Source organism: Falco rusticolus, chromosome 2, assembly GCF_015220075.1.
Source record: "Falco rusticolus isolate bFalRus1 chromosome 2, bFalRus1.pri, whole genome shotgun sequence".
Taxonomy (NCBI): domain Eukaryota; kingdom Metazoa; phylum Chordata; class Aves; order Falconiformes; family Falconidae; genus Falco; species Falco rusticolus.
Genome location: NC_051188.1, coordinates 67,248,985 through 67,272,432, shown reverse-complemented (window position 1 = coordinate 67,272,432; position 23,448 = coordinate 67,248,985). Strand labels below are relative to the sequence as shown.

The 23,448-nt window shown below is 40.8% G+C and overlaps 1 protein-coding gene across 6 annotated transcripts in view; it reads right to left on the bottom strand.

Moving 5' to 3' along the window:
* The window catches only part of FHL2 (four and a half LIM domains 2), a 63,557-nt gene that overhangs the window by 1,469 nt on the left and 38,640 nt on the right, over positions 1–23,448 (bottom strand). For 4 of the 6 annotated variants that reach the window (XM_037376604.1, XM_037376605.1, XM_037376602.1 and 1 more), the window contains exons 2-5: positions 13,667–13,846; positions 5,983–6,157; positions 2,721–2,890; positions 818–1,004 (exon numbers count right to left, since the gene is read on the bottom strand). In XM_037376604.1, the coding sequence (XP_037232501.1) occupies positions 818–1,004; positions 2,721–2,890; positions 5,983–6,157; positions 13,667–13,822 (688 nt within the window). In that variant the 5' untranslated portion in view covers positions 13,823–13,846. The remainder of the gene's footprint in view (positions 1–817; positions 1,005–2,720; positions 2,891–5,982; positions 6,158–13,666; positions 13,847–23,448) is intronic. The other 2 variants (XM_037376607.1, XM_037376606.1) reach the window with 1 other exon arrangement.

Sequence of the window (23,448 nt, the reverse complement as noted above, 5' to 3'; positions counted from 1 at the left end):
TTTGTTTTTGTTTTGCCTTTAGTAGCAACATTTTGAAAAAAACCCACCCCAGTTTATGATAGAAAGGACTGCAATATTCAAAAGAGAAATCCCTCTTTCACCTGAACAGAAAACTGTATCTGTAGTGTGCACTAACTTCTAGGAGGTATGCAATCAAGCGTATGTTTGTGAGGACAGGCACAAGGGTAGAGCAAAAACAAGAGAGAAAGTGGCCCAGATATAACTCAGATTTGCAGTCTTGGACTGTATAGACCATGCTCTTAAATGCTGAATGCTTCGTAGAGAAGGTTATAGTTTTATGCTAAGTGTTTCATAATAAAGCTCTAAGCAGTTGCTGCTTTTTAAGTACTTTTGTACTGGAAAGCAGTATCTAAAAGCCTTGTGATTCTCAGTTGCTATCCTGAAAAGTCAGGGAAGAAATGTACTGTGCTACAGCATGAGGTATAAGCAAACCAGTTAGATGCTTTCTGCTGGTGAAGGGACTGTTGTTGCTGAGGTCAGCGATCCCTCTAATGAGTGCATGTGGAATGACGTACAGAGCGTGCATATCTTACTATGTGCATAGCTCTGTTACTGTGTCCACCATGTTCCGTGAAAATCGGGTGAAAAGGAGGAAACATCAAATTAAGGACGCCTTCCATTTCCTTTTGTTGGGCGCTTGAAAGGCATTGTAAGTATTAAACTTCACATGTCTTGAAATGTACTGTCTTGAGTGTCTCAAGATATTCAGAATGAACTAGTGAACCATTTTTAACATTAGAGAGAGTTAATCGAAAAAAACCCCAAAATTTAAAGGCACTGGCCACAAGAGACCTACCACTGATTGGGTTTGTGCATCCAGCACACTTTTTGGCGTAGAGGTTGCAGAAGCAGCTCAGGCAATAGGCAAACTCATCCCTGGAAGTAAAGCGTTGTCCAGACAACTGCTTCTTGCATCCAGTACAAACGAAGCACTCCTTGTGCCACGGCTGTTCCCGGTATGTAACGCCTCCTGTAGTGATAGCCTGTTTTATGGAAAGTAAGTCAGAAAGTGTTTTCTTGAGGGTGGGAGGTTTGTGTCTTAATTTGGCAGAGAAAGTGATGAGAATTTTGTGGATGGAAGGAAGGAAAGAAGGCCTAACAACAGCAAAATCATCATTTTGGCTGGAGTTGGCCTTGAGAAAAGCATGCAAGTGATTTTTCATAATTTTCCAATTTATACAAAGAGGCCCCATAGTAAAAGTACTTTATTCTCCATGTATTGTATAATCTAACTCTCAATTGTCCGCTTGGTTTTTAAAGATAGTCTTTCTGTGTTGCTTTTCACATGCATTTGCTAGGATTCGTCTCATCTCTGTTCCTTCATCTGTCCCTTTTTTTAATGGTGAGGGAACTGTCTTATGTGTTTCAACTTCCCTGTTACTTTCCTTGGCAAAGACTGTTTTATTTCCAGTTTTAGTTGAAGTTTTTGCTTTGAGCTTCTCCGGACTTTGGGGATTTTCTCTTACGTTGCTTGCAGAACCAGCTTGCCTCATGTTAGACAAACTGAACTTTTTTTGATCATTTGAGTATTCTTGAGAAGGGTGTAAAATTGGACAGTTTAATTTTTCTTCCTTTCTTCCCTGAAGGGAGGCACCCTGGAAATCAGGCTTGTACGTGATCGTGCTACCTAATATGTGTATTTATCTGTGTCTTTGCTTGTTTCCCAGGTATTTTTGAGTCTGTTCTCAAATTTGGTTAAAATTGGACATTATACAGAGTTTTTGAGATGGGGAAACTCTTAGAAGCTTTAGAAACTTGATAAGATGGATGGATGGATGGATAGGAGGTAGCAAAGGTAATTAAGTATAGTTTAGGTCAAAGGCTGAAAGAGAAATTTAGCCTTTACCTGTTTTGTTTTTTCCTGTGCAGCAGCAAAGATGCATTCGTTTCTGGCCAGCTAGTATGTCTGACCAGACTCCAGCTTTGACTGAAAGTGCAAAGGAGCAGGTAGCACACATGGAAGAAAATCTGGGTCATGTGGGCACGGGTGGTGGCTGGCTGGATGCAGAGGGCAAAGGGAGATAGGCAGGAAATGGTGACAGTGGGAAAGGGGATTTACTGTGGATATAGCCATAGTTTTGATTGTCTTTGCCTATGCATATATCCATAGGAAACTGGGATTTGTTAGTTCCATAAGTGATGAGGAGATTATTTTTAGGGAAGAAATGAAAAAAAAAATTATCAGTGTCTGTGTATAGAATTTAGGAAATTCACAAATAAAAGATCCTTATCTTAGAAAGTCATATTCCTAAGCATATTGCATTTACTAGTGTTTATTTCAGGAAGAGCATTTGCTCTGTGTAAAGCTTATCTCTCTGTCTTGAACGTCATTAGAATATTAAAAAACTATCAGTGTTAGCTCATCTTCCTTCCAGTTGAAATGTTCAGGTGTATGATATATGATGGATTATATTGGAGTGAGGTTATTCCACTGCAGAGGTTTGGTCTTGTTTTGATTTGAAATGTATTCTCTGTATGGTTTCAATACAAAGTGGTCTTTAACCCTGTGTAAGAGAATTCTCATGGTAGTAAATACTGTGCCTGATGTGGGATGGGAACTGAAACTATATCATCGCTTAGAATCAGTTGATTCTGCATCTTGTAACACACATGGAAAAATAAAGTATTTATCTACATGGACATAAAATGGGATGGACTTGAATCCCTTAGGTTTTAAATAAATAAAATAAGAGCACTACCTTCTTGCACTGGACGCACTGCATGGCAAACTGCTTTTCATAGCAGGGTACGCAAAAGTTTTGATTGTCCTTAGGGATGAAACTCTTCGTTCCAATAGGCTGTTGGCAGCGGTAGCAGATAAAGCAGGTCTCGTGCCAGCTGTTGCCCTTGTATTCCATCTTCCGAGTACCTGTAATGAAACCAGAGCACCAAGTGAACTTCTGGCTGAGTCAGATGCATTTTGTAGCTCCTGTTTGCCTGACGGGTGCCTGTCAGTCAATAAGCAGTGCAGCTATGAGCTAGGGGCTATTTCTTGTTCCTACCAGCTTTGCATGGTATTGGGTACCACTTTAAGTTTTTGGAGAGTGATTGGTTGTTCTGCTATAGAGATGAGAAACATTTACTGCTAATCATGAAGGTTTAGGACACCTTTTTGTTGTGTAATAATAATGAATTCTAATGCACAGGAAGATTCTAGAGAATTCGCAAGGTACCAATAAAAGCTGCTGTTAGTGCTGAGTGAAGGTAAGGCCATTCCTTGTTTAAGTTTGACTTAGTTCACTCAAAGTCCTTTTTATTTCTTTTTCAGACAGATGCAAGATACCCGGTTAATTCCTGGCAAGCTTGTTGCCTCCCTTTCCCAATAAAGCATAGTCACTGCCTGAGACAAAGGATTATTTCGTGTCTGCTCTGGGACCTTGTTCCTATCCTTGTGGAGGTCCACTATAAATTTGCAATGGTTTCCAGCTCTGTAATACCTGTCCTAAATGTTTTTCTGTCTCTTGAAACTTTCAGTAAGAAAGAAGCTTTCTCTCTGTGTTCAGTTGTATTTAAACCATAGTTGCAATGTGAAAGGAAAGAAAAATCTTTAAGCAATCGTTTGCTGAAAAGCAGAAATTGGTACGGACGTTATGAGCCGAAGGTACCTGTCTAGAATGAAGTTTTAGGGTACAGATACTGTACTTTGCAGATTCAGTCCACTGCTGACAGGTGGACTATGAGCCTTTCCAGGAAATTGAAGATATGGACAAATTTCTTTGCACACTATATAATTTCCTATGTACCAGTTTGAGTCAGAATATTTGATGCTGGCCAGAAGGGAAAATAAACAAATGATGATCCTACTGTTCTGCATTACTCTTGAAGCCTGTAGCAACAAACATGATATCAAATGCTTGGAAGGCTGACAAGCTGATCATGTTGGCTAATGATGAAGAACCACACAAACTCCTTTGATGCCAGCTTTCCCCACCCCCATTACTGCAGGGTGAAGTTTTACCATTTTTCCCTTCTTGAGTATTAATTCCTCTTTGTTTACTTAGTTGCATGGTTTTCTTCTTTTTTTTTTTTTTATCTCATTAAATTCTGCCCAGAGGCATACTTCAGGATTTTTGTAAATTTTTGTTTGAAGAATTGACTTGCAGGCGTGTATTCAGTGAACTGTTAATTTTTCTGCCTGATGCTTACATGCTTGAATATTTCTGTTCCATTTTATTAATAGACACCTCTTAAAAATTATGTTCCCCTGTGCTGGTGACTTTATCATGCCAAGGAACCAATAAGTCAGTCCTTGAAGGGATGATATTCTGGAAAAAGGAGATATGGATAATTTGTTTTGAATAATCTAGAGTTTTATTTTGACATTTTTAGCTTTTCTGCCTTTGAGATTGTGTTTTCACTGAAACTCAAGGCAGGGGGAGCGCTGTTTTGTTAGCTGCTGGACTGAAGTCAGTGGGAGTTTAGTTTGCAGAAGGACTGAAAGATCCAGCTTGTAATTACTTTAGTATTTAATGGGCATGTCATGATAAAGCTTTATTAAATCTAAATTGTACGTTTAGTGGAGCAAAGCAAAGGGCAAGTGTAGCATTAACAGTCCCCATAAAGGGTATCCAACCACTTGCTGGTTCTTTCAAAATGAATTATGTTTCAGTTGGTGATCACAGTGCTCTGGTGTAGCTGCTGTACTAACATGGTGTGCTGTGTAAGTAGAAAATACATGCTGTATGTATTGCTCTCTGAATGTGGCGATATCATGGCTATCCTGAGTAAGCAGCTAAAGATCAGTTGGTGGTTATAAAGCTTCATAAAAATTGATTTCTTCTATTTCAGATTATAAGAGAAGAGGGGATTCTCTCGGTCGCTGAATCCAGCATCCATTACTATTTATCAGTCTATAGCTGGCATAATAGGCAAAAAGAGATCCATTTGGTAAATAAACTGCCTGATTATGGGGGTGAATTTGATGAACAATCTTAAAAAGATATAAATTTAGGAAATCCCAGCTTTAAAACTAGCACTGGCTATTCCCAAACATTTTGGTTATTAGTGCTGTGTCAGTAAAAACAGGTACACATGGAGTAATACAAGGAGATGGCTAAACTCCGTCATGAATGGATAGGGCCATTGGCTTTTAAATATCATTGTTGTTTCTATTTATACATCCTGTTTCATCACCAGTCCCTCATTTTTACACCTTGGGTGCCCAATGTTGTAGTTTTCAGCTTTTGTCTAAGGTGACCAATGTTAGAATCAGCCAAGGAAAAATTTTACTGGAAAAAGTAACTAGTAATCGTTATTGAGCATGTACATGGATTCTTCAAATTGCCTTTTAATATTTTATTTCTGGACCAATATTCCTTCCGCTTCCAGCCCTCAAATGAGAATGCTATAGTATTGACATGAGCCGATGAGGTTTTAGCAATCTATTACTATAACCTTATGTTTCATGTTGAAAAAGAAAATAGCTCTTTCGTGTTTCTTCATATCTTTGTGCTCAAGAAAGACCTTAGAGGCATGTTGACTGATTTTTCATTTTTATGAGAGAAACTAAATTTAGAGTAATTACTTAAAAAGCTAAATAGTTAAGTAAGCTGTTAAATTTGCAAGGTACTGCTCTTCTTCAAGAAGTGGAAGCCAGTCAAGACAGAGTACAAAGTTGGGATTGGACAAAAAGATCAGTTTTGGTTGTCCAGCCATCAAAAGCCTTTTAATGAATACTTTGTGGAAAATTATAAATCCCATTAATAATAATGCTAAATTAAATAAATACTAATTTTCAAGAGTAATCCACTTCATATGAATAACTGTTCTATCATGATCCATTATGAAAATTACATATTCTGGTCATGGAAGTGACTCAGACTGTACCATCAACTGAATTTTACAGAGTTCACCGTGACTTAGTAGAGATAGTCAAGGAAAAACATTTGTCACAAATGTTGCTGAGTTTATGCTTGATATTTAGCCTAATCTTTTCTTAGTCCAAAAAGTGAGCATCCTAACCTGGCATAATAGTCTTCTTGCACTCATTACATTTGGAAGAGTATTCGTTGGAGTAGCAATCAGTACAAAGTAGATGTTCCTCTTTTGCAGCAAAAGGTTTGTCCACCAATGAATTCTTGCACTGGAAGCAGTGGAAACAGGTTTCATGCCAGTGGCGGTCCTTGTAAGACAGATCCTGTAGAAATCCAAAACCACAGAGTAAGCGGAATGAACAGTTTGGACAACTGGAAGCTCAGAGAATGCAATCACGTCCCAGTCTGAACCACAGCCAGGAGCTGAGGCTAATTTGCACAGCTCAAGACAACAAAATGTTCTGATGAAGGTGAACTTATTTTGCTATGATAACCAAGCTTATGACAGCTGTCGACCCTTTTTCAGTTCAAGGTAACCTTCATTTTTTGTATGCGGCAGAGGAACAACTACTTTCATTTAGGTATTTCCTCTGAGAATAAAGCCCCATTTTTGGGTCAGATTAAAATTTGTTAACCTTATAGGTAAAATAGACTTCCCCTATCTGTCTTAGCTATTGCTGGTGTAGGTCATTTCATAGCTGTTCACTCTTGGACGGAAATCCTTTTCCCAAACACTTCCTGGTATTTATTCAGCTAAACAGGTTTACACCAAGGTTGGAAGTGATCTGATCTCTGTTCCTTATTTTTTTAACTGTGACATTTTTTACCAAATCTTGTGTTTTGGTTTACCTATGCTTCAAATGTGGGTCAGACTAGAAGATGGGAGACCATATTGTACCTGCAGCCAGTGATCCAAAACACTCTGGCCAAGGGATCAACATGGGCATCTAAGTATTCAAAATACTCTGTGCAGTGGTACTTTTTATTATTTAAAGAAACAGTCTTTTTAAAAATTGTGACCTAAAGGGATGGATTGTGCCTTTTAAAATTTAAATTAAGGTGGCCTAATCATACAACACTTTGTATTTGGACTTCAAACATAATGGAGCTTAGATTGTTACAAGAAAAGGTGTCTACCCCAAAATATGTAGGCTTCAGTTGGAGGCGTGAGTGTGAGGGGGCTAGTTTTGCCATGAATGGGGGGTATGAAAGTTCACTAGAAATAAATTCTCAGATTTTAGCTCAAGATTCACTATGTGTTAATTACAAGCACTGAATTAATCTGCTTAAATGAAGGAAAAGAATGGCTTGTGGAGTATCAGGTTTTTAAACTGTGAAAACTGAAGCATCGCAAAATCTTCAAACAGAATCTGGCCTAAGCTGCTCTGTCAGTCAGTACAGTCACAGGTAACTCCAGATGTGCAACCTTAGCCCAGAGCAAACAACAGATACTAGGGTTTTAGGTTAACCTAAAATAACAGCACATTAGGTCTGCAGGAGCCTTGTTCTCATAAATAGCTAACAGGACACCCTGAAATAGTTTCACCTAGCTCAACTGATATGTGATAACTTGTTAAACTATAGTAACTTCACTCACAATGTGACCATGCAATTAGGAATTTTTGTTTGGGCATCTGCGCTACTCACCTAAATTTCTTAAATCACCGTGAGTAACAGTTGGTATCCAATGTGTCTTTCATCTCTGAGATTCCATTCTGTGACAGAGTATCTAAGGCTCCTGCTTGCAACTTTCAGACAGTTGTTTATTCTCATCTATTCACTTCAGCTAACTCCTTTTGAAACAACACGCTTCTGACTGCAAAATCTTAATCTTTTCTAATGGCAAAATAATAATAAAAAAATCTTCGGAAGTTGCTTAGATTTTTTTCTCCTTAAATGAAATCGGATATTCTAAATCTGATCTCAGAGGGGAATACTATTTTCAACAGAAAAATACAACATACATCTTGGAAAACTGTTGGCTGTGAGGTTTGCCTGCTGGAAAATAGAATGACAACAGATCTGGTTTTCTTGCTCTTATAGCAGAAGTTATAAGAACTTTTTTCCCCCGTTCACTGTCTTTCTCCTCTTTTTGCAATGTTCTGCAAGCTCTATTTTATCTCCAAAATTCATATTCTGATATCTCCTTTTGTTCTGCCTTATTTCATCAATGAAATTATACCCTGGAGAAGGTTTGTGCCTTTTAGAAGAGGAGTAATGAAGATGAGGATGAGGGGTCAATGATGAAAGGTTTGATCCTTGAGCCAGTTATGATGGCGGCTTGTATAGACAGTAGCTGAGTAGGTGAAAGTAGCAGGTATTTCATCACGACAAAGCGATGAAGCCCAGTGACAACCCAAAGTACCCAAGATACAGACTGACTTGAATAATCTTTAGCTACATTGGATGATTATAACAGGTACAGTCATCGAATGTAGAGGGTGTCTAGGATGTCTGGCTTTGACATGCCTGCAGCAGAGTATTAGACCAATGAAATGGATATTGCTTTCTTTCTATGAAACTCTTACATCTTAAGCAAAGAAGTCCATGGTACTGATGAAATAATTTCTGCATCATGATTGTTCTTAGGTCAGTGTCATAAAGTCACTGAAAATAAGGTCTGGTCTGTTTCAGTGTGTTGTGTATCTAACCAGAGTCTTTGGCTTGTGCATAAGCTGTGGATGTATTGGTCTGGAACAGATTCTGCTCTACACTGGAGAAGCTGCATGTGCAAAACTGACTTCCAGCTTGTCTGCCTGTCAGGCTGGTGCTCAGTTAAGCTGAAATAGCATTAGGTTTACTCTAGGCATGTGAGCTCTAGGTTATGCTAGCTGATTGTAACCCAAATAAATCTGAAGGTACAAGTGATAAACAACTAATTCTTGTTTATTGCATGGATTTCCAGGAAGGGCTGAAAAAGAAAATTACTGTTGTGGACTTGGAACTGGAGTGTATCCTTAAAATATTGACAAGCGTGACTTCTCAGCCACTTTATGCAACTCAGTGGAAATGAATCCCTGGTGCTGCATATTTTAACTGTAGCTTTTAATGCAGCCTCTCTGTTGCCTAAAAGAAATACAGAGTGACTTTTGCCATCTATCTGTGTGTCTGTCTATGAAAACTGACAGGCATGTGCTTTTGTTAGATAAAGCACACATAATCACAGGTAAGAGACTTGTTAGGTGAAGGACAGGCAAGAGACTGAAGAATTATCATAGATTGACATGTGAGAAGTAGAACAGTGTTTACATATATAGAGATGCATGCACACAGGTGCTTGTGGACATGGTCTGTCCTGCGCGAGTGTTTTGCAGTTGAAGTGCAGAGAGCACCAGACCAATTCCAGTTGTGGTGCTGGTGAAAAGAGGAGGGGAGAGAGGCAATGCCTGTCCCTGCAGCGCTGTGGTAAAGAGTGGGGCAGAATTTGCAGGGAGAACTATTTAACACTTCATTCAGTTACTTTTCTTCTGAGCACGGAAAATAATCCTTCCCTTACATGGTTTCATTTGAAGATAAAAATGGCCAAATTAGCAATCCCTGAAACTACTCAGATTTCAATGGGGGCTTTTCTCAGCCTCAGCTCAGAATTTCAGCTCAGTGTTCCTTGGGACAACCAAATGAATAATGGATTTTTCTCATACAGATGTCAGAGAGTGTGCCAAGTGGAGATCCTTTGTACACATTCAGATGACTCTTAAGAATATGGTGCAAGCAAAATTTAATGCAGATCCTATTTGTATCCAAAACTGTTTAATCTCGACATTATGTATTTTGCAAGCAATTTTATTTTCACTTATTTTTATGATGTCACACCCCACCCACCCACCCCCCGCGAGAAAACTTTGTCAAGATAACTGTTTTCAATTGGCAAGATCACATTTTATAGCTCCTTTATAGCTCTGTGTGGTTTTGATCCAGCACGGTTTATTTGCCCTTTAGAATGGGGCTGCAGGTGACTTTTTAAAAAAATAGAAAAGTGTTTGTTTTTTTTAAACTAGAAGAACCCCAAGACTGATGTAACCAAGTAATTGGGTTAAGCAAAGACTCCTCATATCCTGCAACTATATTGTCTTCTACTCTGGCTTTATAAATCTAAGTAAACTTAAGCCATTATGTATTATCTTTACTCCTGAACTGGCTTTCAATAGGGACCCAACAGGAAGAAGAAGATTAGAGACCTTATTACCAGAAAAGTAACCAAATATGTTCATGAATGAAGACTACATCATACCTTTTTACTTGCCACAATGCTCTTTTCAGAAGGTTGAGCAGAGGAAATGGGATATGCCAACAAAACGCTGTACAGATTTTAGCCATGCACACCCTGTGGCAAAACACTTATCTATGTTAGAGTGGCACATCCTTGTCAAAAGCATGTTTAGAAAAGGTGAAAACAAGTGATATTGTGCTGAACCCAGCCCCCTAGGGATTTCAGAAGAGATGAAGATACCTGCCTCTTTTACCATTCCATTTCACAACAACTTGTCTGATAGTCAGTAACGCACTGAAAAAGTGTTGCAACTCAGGGCTTAAACATTACAAATTAGAAAAATTAGTATTTTCTCCCTTTCCTGATCCACATTACTAGAAGCTTTGTTTTTTGTTTACTTTATATGTAAGACTGTCCCTTTTGATTCATTTTTGGCCTATGTGCTGGCATAGTATCTTTATCTCACAATTCACTTTCCATTTCTTTCTCACATTTTACAGAGAGAGTTTTCACCCCTCCTGCCTGCCAATGGCAACTTGTGAACTACATTTAACACTGGATTACTGTAGGTATTTCCTGTATTTGTGATGGTTTCTATACCATAAGGTCTGCAAGGAAACTATTAAAAAAGCTAAAATCAACTAAAAGTCACACTTCAGCTGTTGGACAAATGAGAACATAGTGGATGGATTCCTAGAAAGAACCATGAAACCGTAGAGGTGGAGATATGGTGAGCGTTCATCTGGGATGTAGGTGACTAAATGACAATTCTTTTTAGGAAGAATAAATTGCTACTAGAACCTGTTGGTATATGGATAATGTGTAACAGCTGTGAGGGAAATAGCATTGTGTTTTTCTACTGCCTGCCAGTGCCATCTCTGCCACTCAGTATATGAAGCTTTTAATTTGTCTGTGAAAGTTTCATAAACATCAGCTAGAAATGTTTGCAACTAACAAAATGTCCGAAGTCCAAAAGTGTCAGTCAGAGCTTTTTCGGTGGGAAAAAGAACATTTACAATAAAGAACAAATTAGTTATTACTCAGTTACATTCACAGCTACCCATAAATTACCATAGAAAGTGAAGCAACTTCTCCCCTGATTTGAATTCAAAGAAAGCTTCTCTTCAGGACAGTTGTTTTGTGGGCTCTCTGTGCCGTACTAAAACACAAGGTGAAAATCTGGCATCAGTTTGATCCTCTCAGAGCCCAGTGCTGCCAAAGTTGGGGTATTACCAGTGTCTCAGCAGGCTTAAGTTCAACTCAGATGAGCTGATGCTATGCAGTAGTGTCAGAGAGGGAGAGCTGGCTCTCCTCTTGCCAACACCTGTTTTACCTTGGTGTAACCCTTTCAGCGATAGGAGGGTTGCTTTTAATTGGGAGGGCTGGTAGGAGGGAAATTAAGAGCGTCTGGGCTGCAGCTGGGTCTTCAGTTCAGCTCTTCTCAGTGTAGAGCAACAGCAGTGGCTAAGAAGGGACTTGCAAAGGAGGATCTGAGGTGACAGCTACATTGAGCTTTTCAAGTTGTAATGTGGGTGTGAGGGTGGGTGCCCCTGCCAGATGCAGAGGCCTGGATGTGACCCTTTCTGATAACACCGTCACGTCGTTAGGTTTTAGTTCCAAATTTCACAGCTGGATAAAGGCTATGTCAGAACATACAAATAAATATGGAGTACATTTTGTACACGCAGTAAACATACCGGTTTTATTCCCAAACACAGTACGTTTTATCTTCTTCGCTCAGGGGGAAATGCAAATGCAATGTGTAAAAATATATCAAAATACATACACATATGTCTGTGTATGTGTATATATGTATATTTCTTGTGTGTTCAAATACCTATGTACATATACAGTTTAATGAAGGGCAGTCATGATTTTGGGTGGCTTTGTGTTTTATGGCTGAATTATGCTCAGTCATACAGCGCACAGGCTTCAGCTGAAATTTATCTTGTGGTTGAGGCACTTACAAGGGCTCTCTCAAATGTATTTTCTAGCATCTATTACTGTCATTGAAAAATTACTCTTGTTTTCCTCTCAGTGGGAATGTTAATACGACCTCTTTTTCTACCCAACCACATATTTTTTTTTACCATATATAAAATATTCTCATATTGCAGATAATTAGGGGCTTTTTTCCCCCTATCCACTATTAGAGTGTCTTGCTTAAAAGTACGGAAGAGCTGTATATCAGATAACACCCACACTCCCTAAATCCATAAATCTGGGTTGAAAAGTTCAGTCTGATTAATTCCTGAATACTTTGTCCGAGATTTGTTGAAGCCAGTCCAAGTTTTTAAATTCTTGAATATCAACACATGGAAATATCTTCTCAGGGGATTAGAAAGAGACCTTAAAACAAAAGCACATTCTGGAATGGGGCAGAAATATTTTGCTTTTTCAGGTCAGGCCAGCTGTATCTCTTCTCTAATCTGATTATTTATAAGCTGTAGAAAAGCTGGAAGTTTTATACCTTCTTACAGATTATTGCCAGTTCCCTGTCATGATGGTGAAACGTTCTCACCTTTTTAAGGCTTCTGAAAGGGGCTTTCCTACTGATTTGCCAATAGAGTGGGATAGATCAATTCGGAAGATACAAGACATTTGTTTTTCCAATCTGAGTAAACATATATTTTTATCTCTCTGAATGAGCAATAGAGTGGCATCATCAGTAATAGAGACTAACAGGTGCTTCTAGAGGTACGGATCAGCAATGTAGGAAATCAAACGGCAGACCTCCTCGTACCAGTCAAGAACCACACGGCCATGCAATGCCAATTGGTGTTCTAGTGCAAACTCATTCTATCAGTGAAGCTCCTGGCCAACTTTGAACAGGTCAATTTTGTACAAGGAGGATGTCTATTGAATGAAGTCTGTCTCTAGCCGTTCAACAGACACTTCAGCGGATGGCTTAAATATCGTCTGTCTTCATTCAGCAGCATAAAACTGGGATGAACTCCAGTTGTTTTGGTTAATTTGAAAGAAATGCAGGTGGTCGCACCTGATTTGTACCAGGTAGGTGTTCCCATGTGGTGCAGTGGTGCATAGCTCAAGCAAGTAAGTCCTCAGCTCCGTCCGTTCCAATCTTTAGTTAGACTCCAGTGTCATCATGCTGCATTTAAAAGGTCAATTATTCTAACTCTGTTCTGACTTACTACTTGGATCAGCACTAGCCAGATTTTTGTGGCCCATGAGTTGGCACCTTTTCTTGAATGTGTCTTGCCTTTTGATGACAACTGAGTTGTGGTCACTGCAAAGCCAGCAGTGGCTTAGCTCCCTCTGGCACAAAGGTAGGCAAAATCAGCTTCTGCCACCTTTCCAGGTCCCAGCTGGCCCCAAGGACAGTCAGACTCTCCTAGCGAGTTAGAGATATTTTCTAACATCAGATCAACCTATGCCTTATGGGAAGAAAAAGGCATTCTTCTATTAAAATGCCTGGTAAAGAAGGGTTTGCCAAGTGAGGTGGTGAAAAGCAGATACAGGGGTTCAGAAAGCATGCTCTCCCACCAAGTGAAACCCCTAGGTAGCTGTTGAGCTGGATCCTTCCAGGTGGTAGCACGTCTCAGAGCTGTGTATCCAGGCTACTCTGTCAAGATTTCTGTAACAAGATACAAATCTGACATACCTTGCAGTCAGCACCAATTGTTTTTTTGCATTCCTCGCAGGTGTTAGAGTAAAGGTTTTCATAGCATTTCACACAGTAGGGGCTGTCCTCCCTCAGGATGTACTTCTTACCAAACAGGGACTCTTTGCAGTAGTGGCAGTCAAAGCGTTCAGTCATGTTGGTGTCTGGAGTCCAGCTGTCCTGTCATGAAGACAGAAATAGGCGCATGTCAGATTGAGATACACTTGACCCAATCCCCCAGGAAAGGTTTATCACCTCTGGTTTATCACTTGTATCTCAATTTGAATTCAACATTCAGTCAGATAAATGAACAACAGGAAGAAACTGGATTATAAATTTTGCAGTGTTGGTTAATGGCAATAGCCCATCTACTTTAGCCATCCACTGGTGTGTCTTTGACCAAAGCTAGTGTTAGAGATGAGAGGAAGGAGTAAATCCTGAGTCAGAAGAATTCACATGAGATTTGTGAATGGGATTTGACCAATAGGTCCAAAGCAAGAAGCTGTCTCTGTAGGGCATGGAGGGAGCCAAGTACGTTAACAGGATGAGCCAGCTAATCTTCAGAGGGAACAACGTCTCCATAAAACAATACAAAGGTTTGCATTGCTGGTAGACTTTAGTCATGCGCAGGCTATCGCGCAGCATTGTTATGTGCTTCTATTCCTTTCTTCTCTGCATTTTCAGTGATCTGATGTCTGGCAATCATTGCCCTGCAGCGAGACACCAACCCTCCATATCCGTGTACGTGTGGGACTATGAGCACTGTTAACAGCTGGAGATGTGGGGTTGTTGGTGGTGTATCTGATTCCTCTCTGATGCAGCTGAATGAGTTATCCAACAGCTCTAGTGTACTGGGACACAAATGGGAGCTAGATACCCTTGTTCAGATAAATGTCAAGTGATGTTTATGGAAGGGGAAAAACAAGTAGAAGAAACTGCAAATGATGCTTGTCTAAATTTGGGACAGCTGCTGTTTGCTTCTCAGGTCTTGTTAGGTCTCCAGCATTTTCTGGATGCACACACAAGCAAAGATCACACAAATACCTTTAATTACCTTCATGAATGTTCATTGTTGCCTGGGACAATTTATTTTGTGTTTCATTGGAGTCATTAGGTTCTTTCTTAACCTGAGGTTTGCAGCATGTGTTGCACCTGAAATCTGTTTGGAGGTTACAGCTGGAGCAGGGCATAGCTGCCTGCTTAGGAAGGGGAATTTCCCAGGCAGAAACCACATTCCACTTGGACTGCACAATCTTCACTGCCTGCCAGGCCTCATCTCCTCTTTAAACTGCATTTGATCTATAAAGCCTTAAATGTTTTTGGGTACTAATGGCTTAAGTAGCTACCTCTGTCTTCCACACATAAGTGACATTTACAGCAGCTGTTATCCTTTTGCCAATTTCATCTCTCAGATTTAAACACAAAGTTGTTACTTGCTTAGTGTTCTTGGCATAGGTTGCTGGATTCTGGAGTTTGTCCTCTCCTAGTGGTGGGAGTCACCCTTAGGACATTCTGAAATCCTGAGATCTCTGAAATCCAGAGTTCTCCTACAGGTTTTCGGGTTTTATTATTCTCTTTTGCTCCCCACAGCTGGGGTTTGATTAAGGTTTTAGGGCAGTCCGAGTGAGCAAAGTTTGTTTTGATGGCCAGAATTTATTTTTTTTTTAATGCTCAGTCAACTGCTGAATTGTGCGGTGCATAGTGCTTTTATATGTGTGAAGTGGGTAATTCATGGCTCAGCTTCTGGGAAGTCTTTTGAACTCCGAATAACTACTAAAGAAGAAAAAGACACAAACTACCAAACCTCAAAATGTGCTTGAAAGAAAAATCCTGACAGCTGGTAATCTGTGCTACTGACAACCCAGAAGGAATAGCAGCCCCCCTGCTTTGACCTTACAGATGCTTTAGGAACTAATTAACTTTCTTACCCCCAAAGGGAGCTAGGAGTGTGCTAGGTGTTTTTTGTCCTTAAGGAGTAGAGGGTACAGGCTGAGGGCTGACCTGCTGGAAGGCAGCTCTACAGACAAGGACTAGGGAGTTCTGGTGGACCCCAAGCTGCCCACGAGCCAGCAGTGTGTCCCCATGGCCAAGGCCAATGGCACCCTGGGGTGCATGAGGAGCAGCGTGGCCAGCAGGTCGAGGGAGGTGATCCTCCCCCTCTGCTCTGCCCTGGTGAGGCCGCACCTGGAGTGCTGTGCCCGGTGCTGGGCTCCCCAGTTCCAGAGTGACAGGGAACTACTGGGGAGGGTCCAGTGGAGAGCTACAGGGGTGATGAGGGGACCAGAGCATCTCCCTCGTGAGAAAAGGCTGAGAGACCTGGGGCTGCTTAGTGTGGAGAAGACCAAGGGGGGATCTTACCAATGCGTACAAATATCTTAAGGGTGAGTGTCAAGAGGACGGGGCCTGGCTCTTCTCAGTGGTGCCCGGTGACAGGACAAGGGGCAATGGGCACAAACTGCAACACAGGGAGTTCCACCTGAACATGAGGAAGAACTCCTTTACCTTGAGGGTGACGGAGCCCTGGGACAGGCTGCCCAGAGGGGCTGTGCAGTCTCCTTCTCTGGGGACATTCAAACCCGCCTGGACATGACTGTGCAACCTGCTGTGGGTGACCCTGCTGTAGCAGGGGCTTGGACTGGGTGATCTGCAGAGGTGCCTTCCAGCCCTGACCTTCCTGCGATTCTGTGGTAGGGACTGACAACAAGAAGACAGAGAGTAAGAAGACTTATGCTGGAGAGAGAAGCACAATGACTCCTCAAAGTTCCCCTCTAGCCCGTCTCCAACAGCAGTGGCTAGCAATGAAAGTGTAAGGGAGGAGAACAGGGACAGTACAGTGACCTTTCCTTAATAACTGCAGCTTATGTTATTTCTGTAAATATCTGCTCTATGAAGACACCTCAGGGGCAGCTCTGGGTGGGGTTTGAGGCACAACTCCAGAGATCTGGGAAATCAAATGACAAGGAAAGTAAGTTCCCAAGATCTGTATTTTGGTTTTAGTTGTGTGAATCTTTTATTGGATCTAATTTCAGATCCAATATCTCTTAAAGTTAAGAATTCAAGCTCATGTGGTTTCATTCAGAAATCTGGAATTCAGGGTGAAACATCCCAGACTCCAGGCTGTTTAGATCTGGGCCTTGGACTGGATCTCACAATCTACTATGTGATATTTTGAGGATATTTGACACAGGGTGGTGATGGTGGTGATGTTCTTCTCTGGAGAGAATTAAATGTAAAGTAATCACGGGGCCTATCTGTTGAAAAATTAGCAGGAACATCAAATGAATGAGTTCATTGTTGCCTTACAAACAAGGAATGCAAAATCATACTGAGCAATGTTTTTGCCTGTCACTTTGTACACATGGTCCTTTACATTGTCAGTCTGTTGGTTCCTGTCATATATTAAAAAAAAAATGTCTTTAGCTTAGGGCAGGTTTTATGCCCTGCTTTGGGCTTCAAGAAAAAATAACCAAAAGACTTGCACATGCACAGTGGTGGATGGACACAAACTGCAATTCAACCTTCTTGCCATTCATTTATTTGTTCCCCTTGTGTTTGATACTTGTTAACAGTAAAGCTTTGTGGGCCAGAGGGTCATCTTTATTGCACCTCCTTGTGGTATGACAAGGTCTTTAGATATTATTGCAGTAGAAATTCTATACTTAAGCTTTTTTGAGGTTGCTCTCAACATTATCATGAAGGAGAAACTGATTTTTCTGCCATACAGTCTTCTTCCTACAGCATTAGACATAACAAGTACATCTCCAAAAGGAAAAGAGCTTTCCATTGCATGCCCAGAAAAGAAGTTACAGCTTATGCCAAATGTTAGCACTACCCACGTTGTGTCTTCCAGGAAGTAAGGATTGGCATGAAAATTACCAAAAAGTTAATAGGCTGACTTAAAAAATATGCTTCTTTCCTCTTCTTCCCCTGTTTGTGCAAACAGTTTCATTTTACTAGCAGTAATAAAGTTATCATATTACCTCGTAAAAACTAGGGCTCGTAATGTTATTAAGAAAGCATCCAGATTTCCCCTATCCCATGACACTATTGGCTGCTGGAAAAGGGAACTAGCTGATCCAGAACTTGTCTCCTTTTTCAGCCATGCCTGCAAGCCTAAGAAGAGATGTTCTGTACATTTCTTATTTCAACCCCTCTTAGGGGGCGTTGAACACAGAGGTATAGATGGACACGCACAAGAGAGACAAATAAGCCAAGGGAAACTGTCTAAAAAATGTAGGAGTTGTTTAGTTTATTCAGTGAGGTGAAGCTCTGAACTCTTGTTGTAGCAGTCTGGAGACACAGAATTAAGTCCCTGTAGATGCCAAAGGGGGACTTGCTGTTGGCCTCTGTTAGGTCAAAAGGGCTGGGGCTCTACCTGTACCTCTGGAACAGGACGTTCTGTTTAACACCTGTGCAGGAATTAAAAGGGCTTCGGAGACAACCCTTCTTCCCCCAAGATGTGCACACATTTCTCCCAACTGACTTTTTTTCAGAAAAACTGTGCACATGGAGAACTTTTTATCTGTTTTTTTTTCCTTCCCCTGAGAAGGGAAGATTTGTGTCTGGCAACTCCAGTGACATAAGCCATACAGGTCTAGGGCGTTTGGAAACAATTTATATTAATGTTCCAAAGGCTAAAATGCGAAGATCTATGATATCTTTTGCAACTATGAACTAACAGTTCAGACTATGCTGGTTTTTCTGGCAAGAGGTGATTATTTTCCCGTAACTTAGCAGCTACTGCCACATTCATTATCTATCATATCGTTGCAGCAACTGCAAGCCATGTGCCATGCAAGGGGAGCGGGGGGGAAACTAGTTTTGTTTCTTTTTGATTTACTTTAGGAAAAGAAGAAACGACCATTTGTGGGTAGCAATGACTAGGCAGGGTGGGGGAAGTTACGTGTAGTCAGAATCCACCTGAACTCCAGTGTATGGAAGTTAGCTGGTGTAGGTGCACACCATGGACTCCCAAAGCAATACTGTGCGTTTAGATTTACTAAAACAAATTAAGGGGTGGTAGCCTTCTTTCTTTGGCTGGCCAGGTATAGCTTATGCTCTGCTTCATGGGATGAGCACCCACAGACACTGTTATGATAGAGCAGAGGGAAAGCAAAGGGAACCTGAGTCCTTGGAGGTCTTGCTGGCCATAGGGCAGGTGTTGCCTCTTCGAGTTGCTTGGATCCCTGACCCCCAAGAGTGGGCTCTTGGCCATGGGGAGCCAAGCCAGCTGATGCAGAACAGCCAAGTCTCCCTCTGTGGGCTGCAGAAGGACATTTGCTTCCTTACACTAAAGATGGCCAATGCGAAGCTAACCATGCACTGAGAGGCAAGTGATGCACAGCTCACCCTGCAGGAAGCCCAGCCAGCCACTCTTCCCTTCCACAGGCCCTCTGTCCCTGCCAGCGGCTACTGGGGTACCACTGCATGAAGGTGCATTTCTTGAGTAAAGAGAGGAAAAGGGGAACACATTTACAAGGTTTTTGAGATGCTGAGGCTTATTACTATAACCATTGTTCATACCAGCATCTTTCTGTAGGTTCTTAAATAGGGGAGACATGATTACTGCAGGGAACAAGTAATTGGGTAACCTGTATCCCGTGATCTGGGGTTTATGCTAAGCTTGTAAATGAGACAGTTTTGCTTAGACAGGTGTGGCTGCACTCTTTCTTTTAAATTTTTAAGTTGAGAAGAAAGCGGAAGCCTTTTTCTCTTGCCGCTGCTATGCAAAAACAATCCTGTAGCAAGCCCACTGAAAGAATCTGGTACGCTGTCTTCCAGAAATCAAGGCCCTTATGATATGTTACTCCTCTCACAGAACTGCCCAAAAAAGCTTTTCCAGTGTCTACATCAAGGTTAGGATATTAGAAACATCTAATTACAGAGGTGTTAATTGCTGTTTCTGAAGTTTTTAAGCTCAGAGCAGATATTCATAGATCTCCTAGAAGCTCCCAGGCAAAAGCCACAAAAACTTGGTTTGATATTTGAACATAATAGTAATAATAAAAAAACAATACAAATCAAACCCAAGTAAAAAAACCCTCTTCCTAAATATCACATTCAGACCTTTCTATATACATGCTAAACATTAAAAACTATTTTAAAAAAATCGCTAGTTTTTAATGGCCTTCTTAAAATTACCTTAAAGCATTGTTCAGAATCACAGATAGGTTTTTCCAGAGACGCAGCTTCCTTGTGCATGGTTGACTTATTTTGCTTAAGGTATAACATTCTGATGTCTCTTTTTGAGTACTTTAGAGCAATTTTCTGAGCAGACTGCATTAACTTGTGCAGATAACCAAAGCATACCTGGTTCCTGTCTGGATTGCACAGTCAGCCTATCATAAATTGGAAAGCGGATGGTCTGCTATTTAAGATTGTTTTCCTTAGCATAATATCAATAATAATAATAATAAAAAAACCACAAACAACCAAACCAGAAAATGTTTCTTGTGTGGTAAGGTTCCTCATGCTCCTGGCTAAAGTAATCCCAGTTATAGTAATGGAGAGAGAACACTCTATTTGTGGTTTCTGTGTGGTTTGTTGTGTTTGGCAGTCAATAAAGATCTGCTCCAGTTCAGAGCCACTCCAACAGTGGTAGAGCAAGCACCAGTGGTAGTAACTACAGATGCCACAGAATGAGCACTGACGCTTTGAAAGTGTACCCCACGCAATTTACACTACGATTATCCGAGGTTGATACTGAAATGACTGGAGGATGTATGGTCTTACCAACATTCCTGCTTACATTTCAATTACAAAAGGAGTCTATTGAAATAACACGGAGCATGACTCTTGAATCTACCATAGCAAGGAAGAGCACAGTTCAAGCGGAAAGGCTTGCTCTTATTTTCTATTTTAAAGCCTTTTGAAACTGCTGTCTTCCTTCTTTCTTTTGCAAAATAAACAAAAGCTTACTCAAAGAGACAGACTAAATACTTGATATTACTTAAGCATAGAAATTTGTATGTCTAATAAGAACATTAGAGCAGATAACAGAAAATCATAGAGGAGAAAAATAGTACAAGATTAATAAATTCCATTTGTTATCTCTGGCCCTACCCTACAAAAATAATGTATAAGCTAAATGACTGCAGACACTAAACTCTAATGGTAAAGTTTGTTTTTCCAGAAAAGGATTGCTTTCTCTTATTGACAAGAACACTGTTAATCCCAGAGAAATTAGACCCTAAGATAAAAATATCCAGAAAGTGCCACGTGCTACCGTGCAGTGACATTTCTGAATTCTATATTTTTGACATCCTGCGTACTACTATAAAGGGCACAAAACCAGAACAGTGTCCCAAATATTCTGTTTCCTTCTTTCTAGAAAGGATAGAAGCAAAACTGGGAGGTTCCTATGGAGGAAGAATGCTTTGTTATTTGTCCTGGCTTCTAGCAGAACAGCTCTGGGTCTCTCTGTCTGATTCTGTTTACAGAGGCAAGACCACAATTCCCCCTTCTGTCTAAGATAATTGGTATGCATGGTGATTTGGAGAAGCAGTTAATGTACGTCTTACAGCTGCTGTATAAAACTACTGTAGCAGTGAATCCCTCAGAGCTGTGAGGAATTCATACTTCTGTGCTCGGCTGCTGTGCCATCAGCTTTCCAAAATGTGGCAAAGGAAGCTACGTAAACCTTAGAATTACCTGCTCAGTTGGAAACATCTTAGCAAAATACATTGGGTACACCTGGGAGAAACTGGTTTGGTCCAATTTGTTTGCTGGGGTTTGGGGCTGGAGACTGAACACAGAAAGCAAAGACATCAGCTATTAATGTTAAGTCAAATACCTGTGGTGCATAAGAGAGGCAGGAGCAAGCACAGAAAGACACAGGGAAGCTGGGGACATGGACACTGTCAATCTTTTTTTTTTTTTTTGTGAGATTTTTCTAACTGAAGAAGGAAGATGTTGGGTCTGCTATGCACAGCATAGTATGGAGGGGGGCAGTCCCTCAGAGGTGGGATTCTGTACTCTGAAGATACTTGCGGTCTAAATCTCAAGAGTGCTTCAAAGCAATGACAGAACAGAGATATGTAAATGCTTACAGGTATTTTATGTTTTTATGCAACTTGCTACTTTTCTTATGCAAGTTGAAGTAAAGAGTGGTGGGTTTTGAGCCCTTGTGCCTGTGCTTGCTGAGGGTTTAGAGCTATCTCCCACCACAAAAAGTGCAACCTTGCTCTGCTGTGGCTGGTAGATTTGTAACTTTAAAGTTGAAAATCTGCTGTGAAAGGGAGAGATGAATATTCTTTTGTCAGTGTTATGCTCACCTACATTCCTCCTATATCATATTACTATATGTACAGTAGCCATTTAGCATCCTAGTGAATATTATCCAACAAAATTAGGACTGTAACTTTTTCACCTGGCATGAGTATTTTGATGTTCAGCCTTAAAAGAAGCCTCTAGTGGTTTTTAATCAAACTCTGTCTATATATATAGCTAATTAGTATTGTTAAAATGTTAATGCTTCAGTGGCTGTCAATGTATCCAAGATTTATTTCCATGAAACCTGTCATTACCCTGCCATTTCACACCCTCACGTGGGGTGAATCTGCATCACAAATAACCGTGCATATGTAAATGAAACATTAAAATTACACCATTAGAATTAATCAGTCTAAAAATGCAAATTACAAGATCCCCAATCTCTGAAGCAGTACCCAAGTGAGGGAAGGTGACTGCCTACAACACTACACCATCCGGAGTTTCTCTAAAGTTGCTCAGGACCAATTTATTCATCAGAGAAACACAAAAGAGCCTCAGACCTCCATGTAACTAGTCTGTGGGGACCTTGAAAGGGTGGCAGCATGCTGGCCAGCAGCAACAGGCATTACTTCAGTTTTCAGCTTGATTTTCATGGAGAGGTAGCCATTTCTTCTGGCTGACAGTGTTAACATTTATCCAACTGTCCCTTAATTCTGAATGTCCTGACCCCTGTGAGGTGAGTCAAGGAGGTGAGGGCAACAGCAGGTAAGATACTGCTTGGCTCTCAGGATCAGGGCTCCGTGCCCTGGAGAACTGAGCCGGAGGCACTTGTGTAAATGAATGAGCCTTTCTCATCCTTTTCTTTTGGTATAAAAGCTTGGATTTGTAGTGCAGTGCAGCAGAAACTGTCACCAGCACTTACGATTGCAGGAGCTGTGTTTCATCACCAACTTTTTTGGGTGTTTTGGCTCCTGATGTTTAAAGCACGATGGGATCCTGGAGGACTGGGTTGTGTGTGATTGAAGAAGTTGTCTGATTTTTTCCTAATGCAAAGGGTGCCAGCTGGGAACACTGGTGTCTGTATGGACAGAAAAGATGTGGTTTCAGGGAAAGGGCTTCCCTAGACTTCCTTAAGAAACCATATAATTGTAGGTAGGAAACAGGATTTTATGTGCACCTGAGTATTTAGTAGGGAATGACCATTACATGCTCTTCATGGCAGGAGCTTTGCATATACAAACAATATCCAACACACAGCAGCAGTATAGCTACTGCAATGTGATAAAAGTGATCTTACAAAAATCAGTGATATTTTTCTCTAAATCTCAACCTGGAAGTGAATACTTGGTGCTTGCATGCGTAGCACTGCTGATTCCCATGGAAGCACATATGGCAGAATGGCGAGAACCAAAAATAAGTATATTCTACCCCAACACTTCTGCCATCTTAAGATCTTCTAAGCTTTCTCAAAAGACCTCAAGAGCTGGTCCATGCCTCTGCCTCAGTCCTGCTAGTCAGACGGAGATGTCAGGAGGGAACCCCAGGTAATTGTCACAAGCATGATTTTTCAG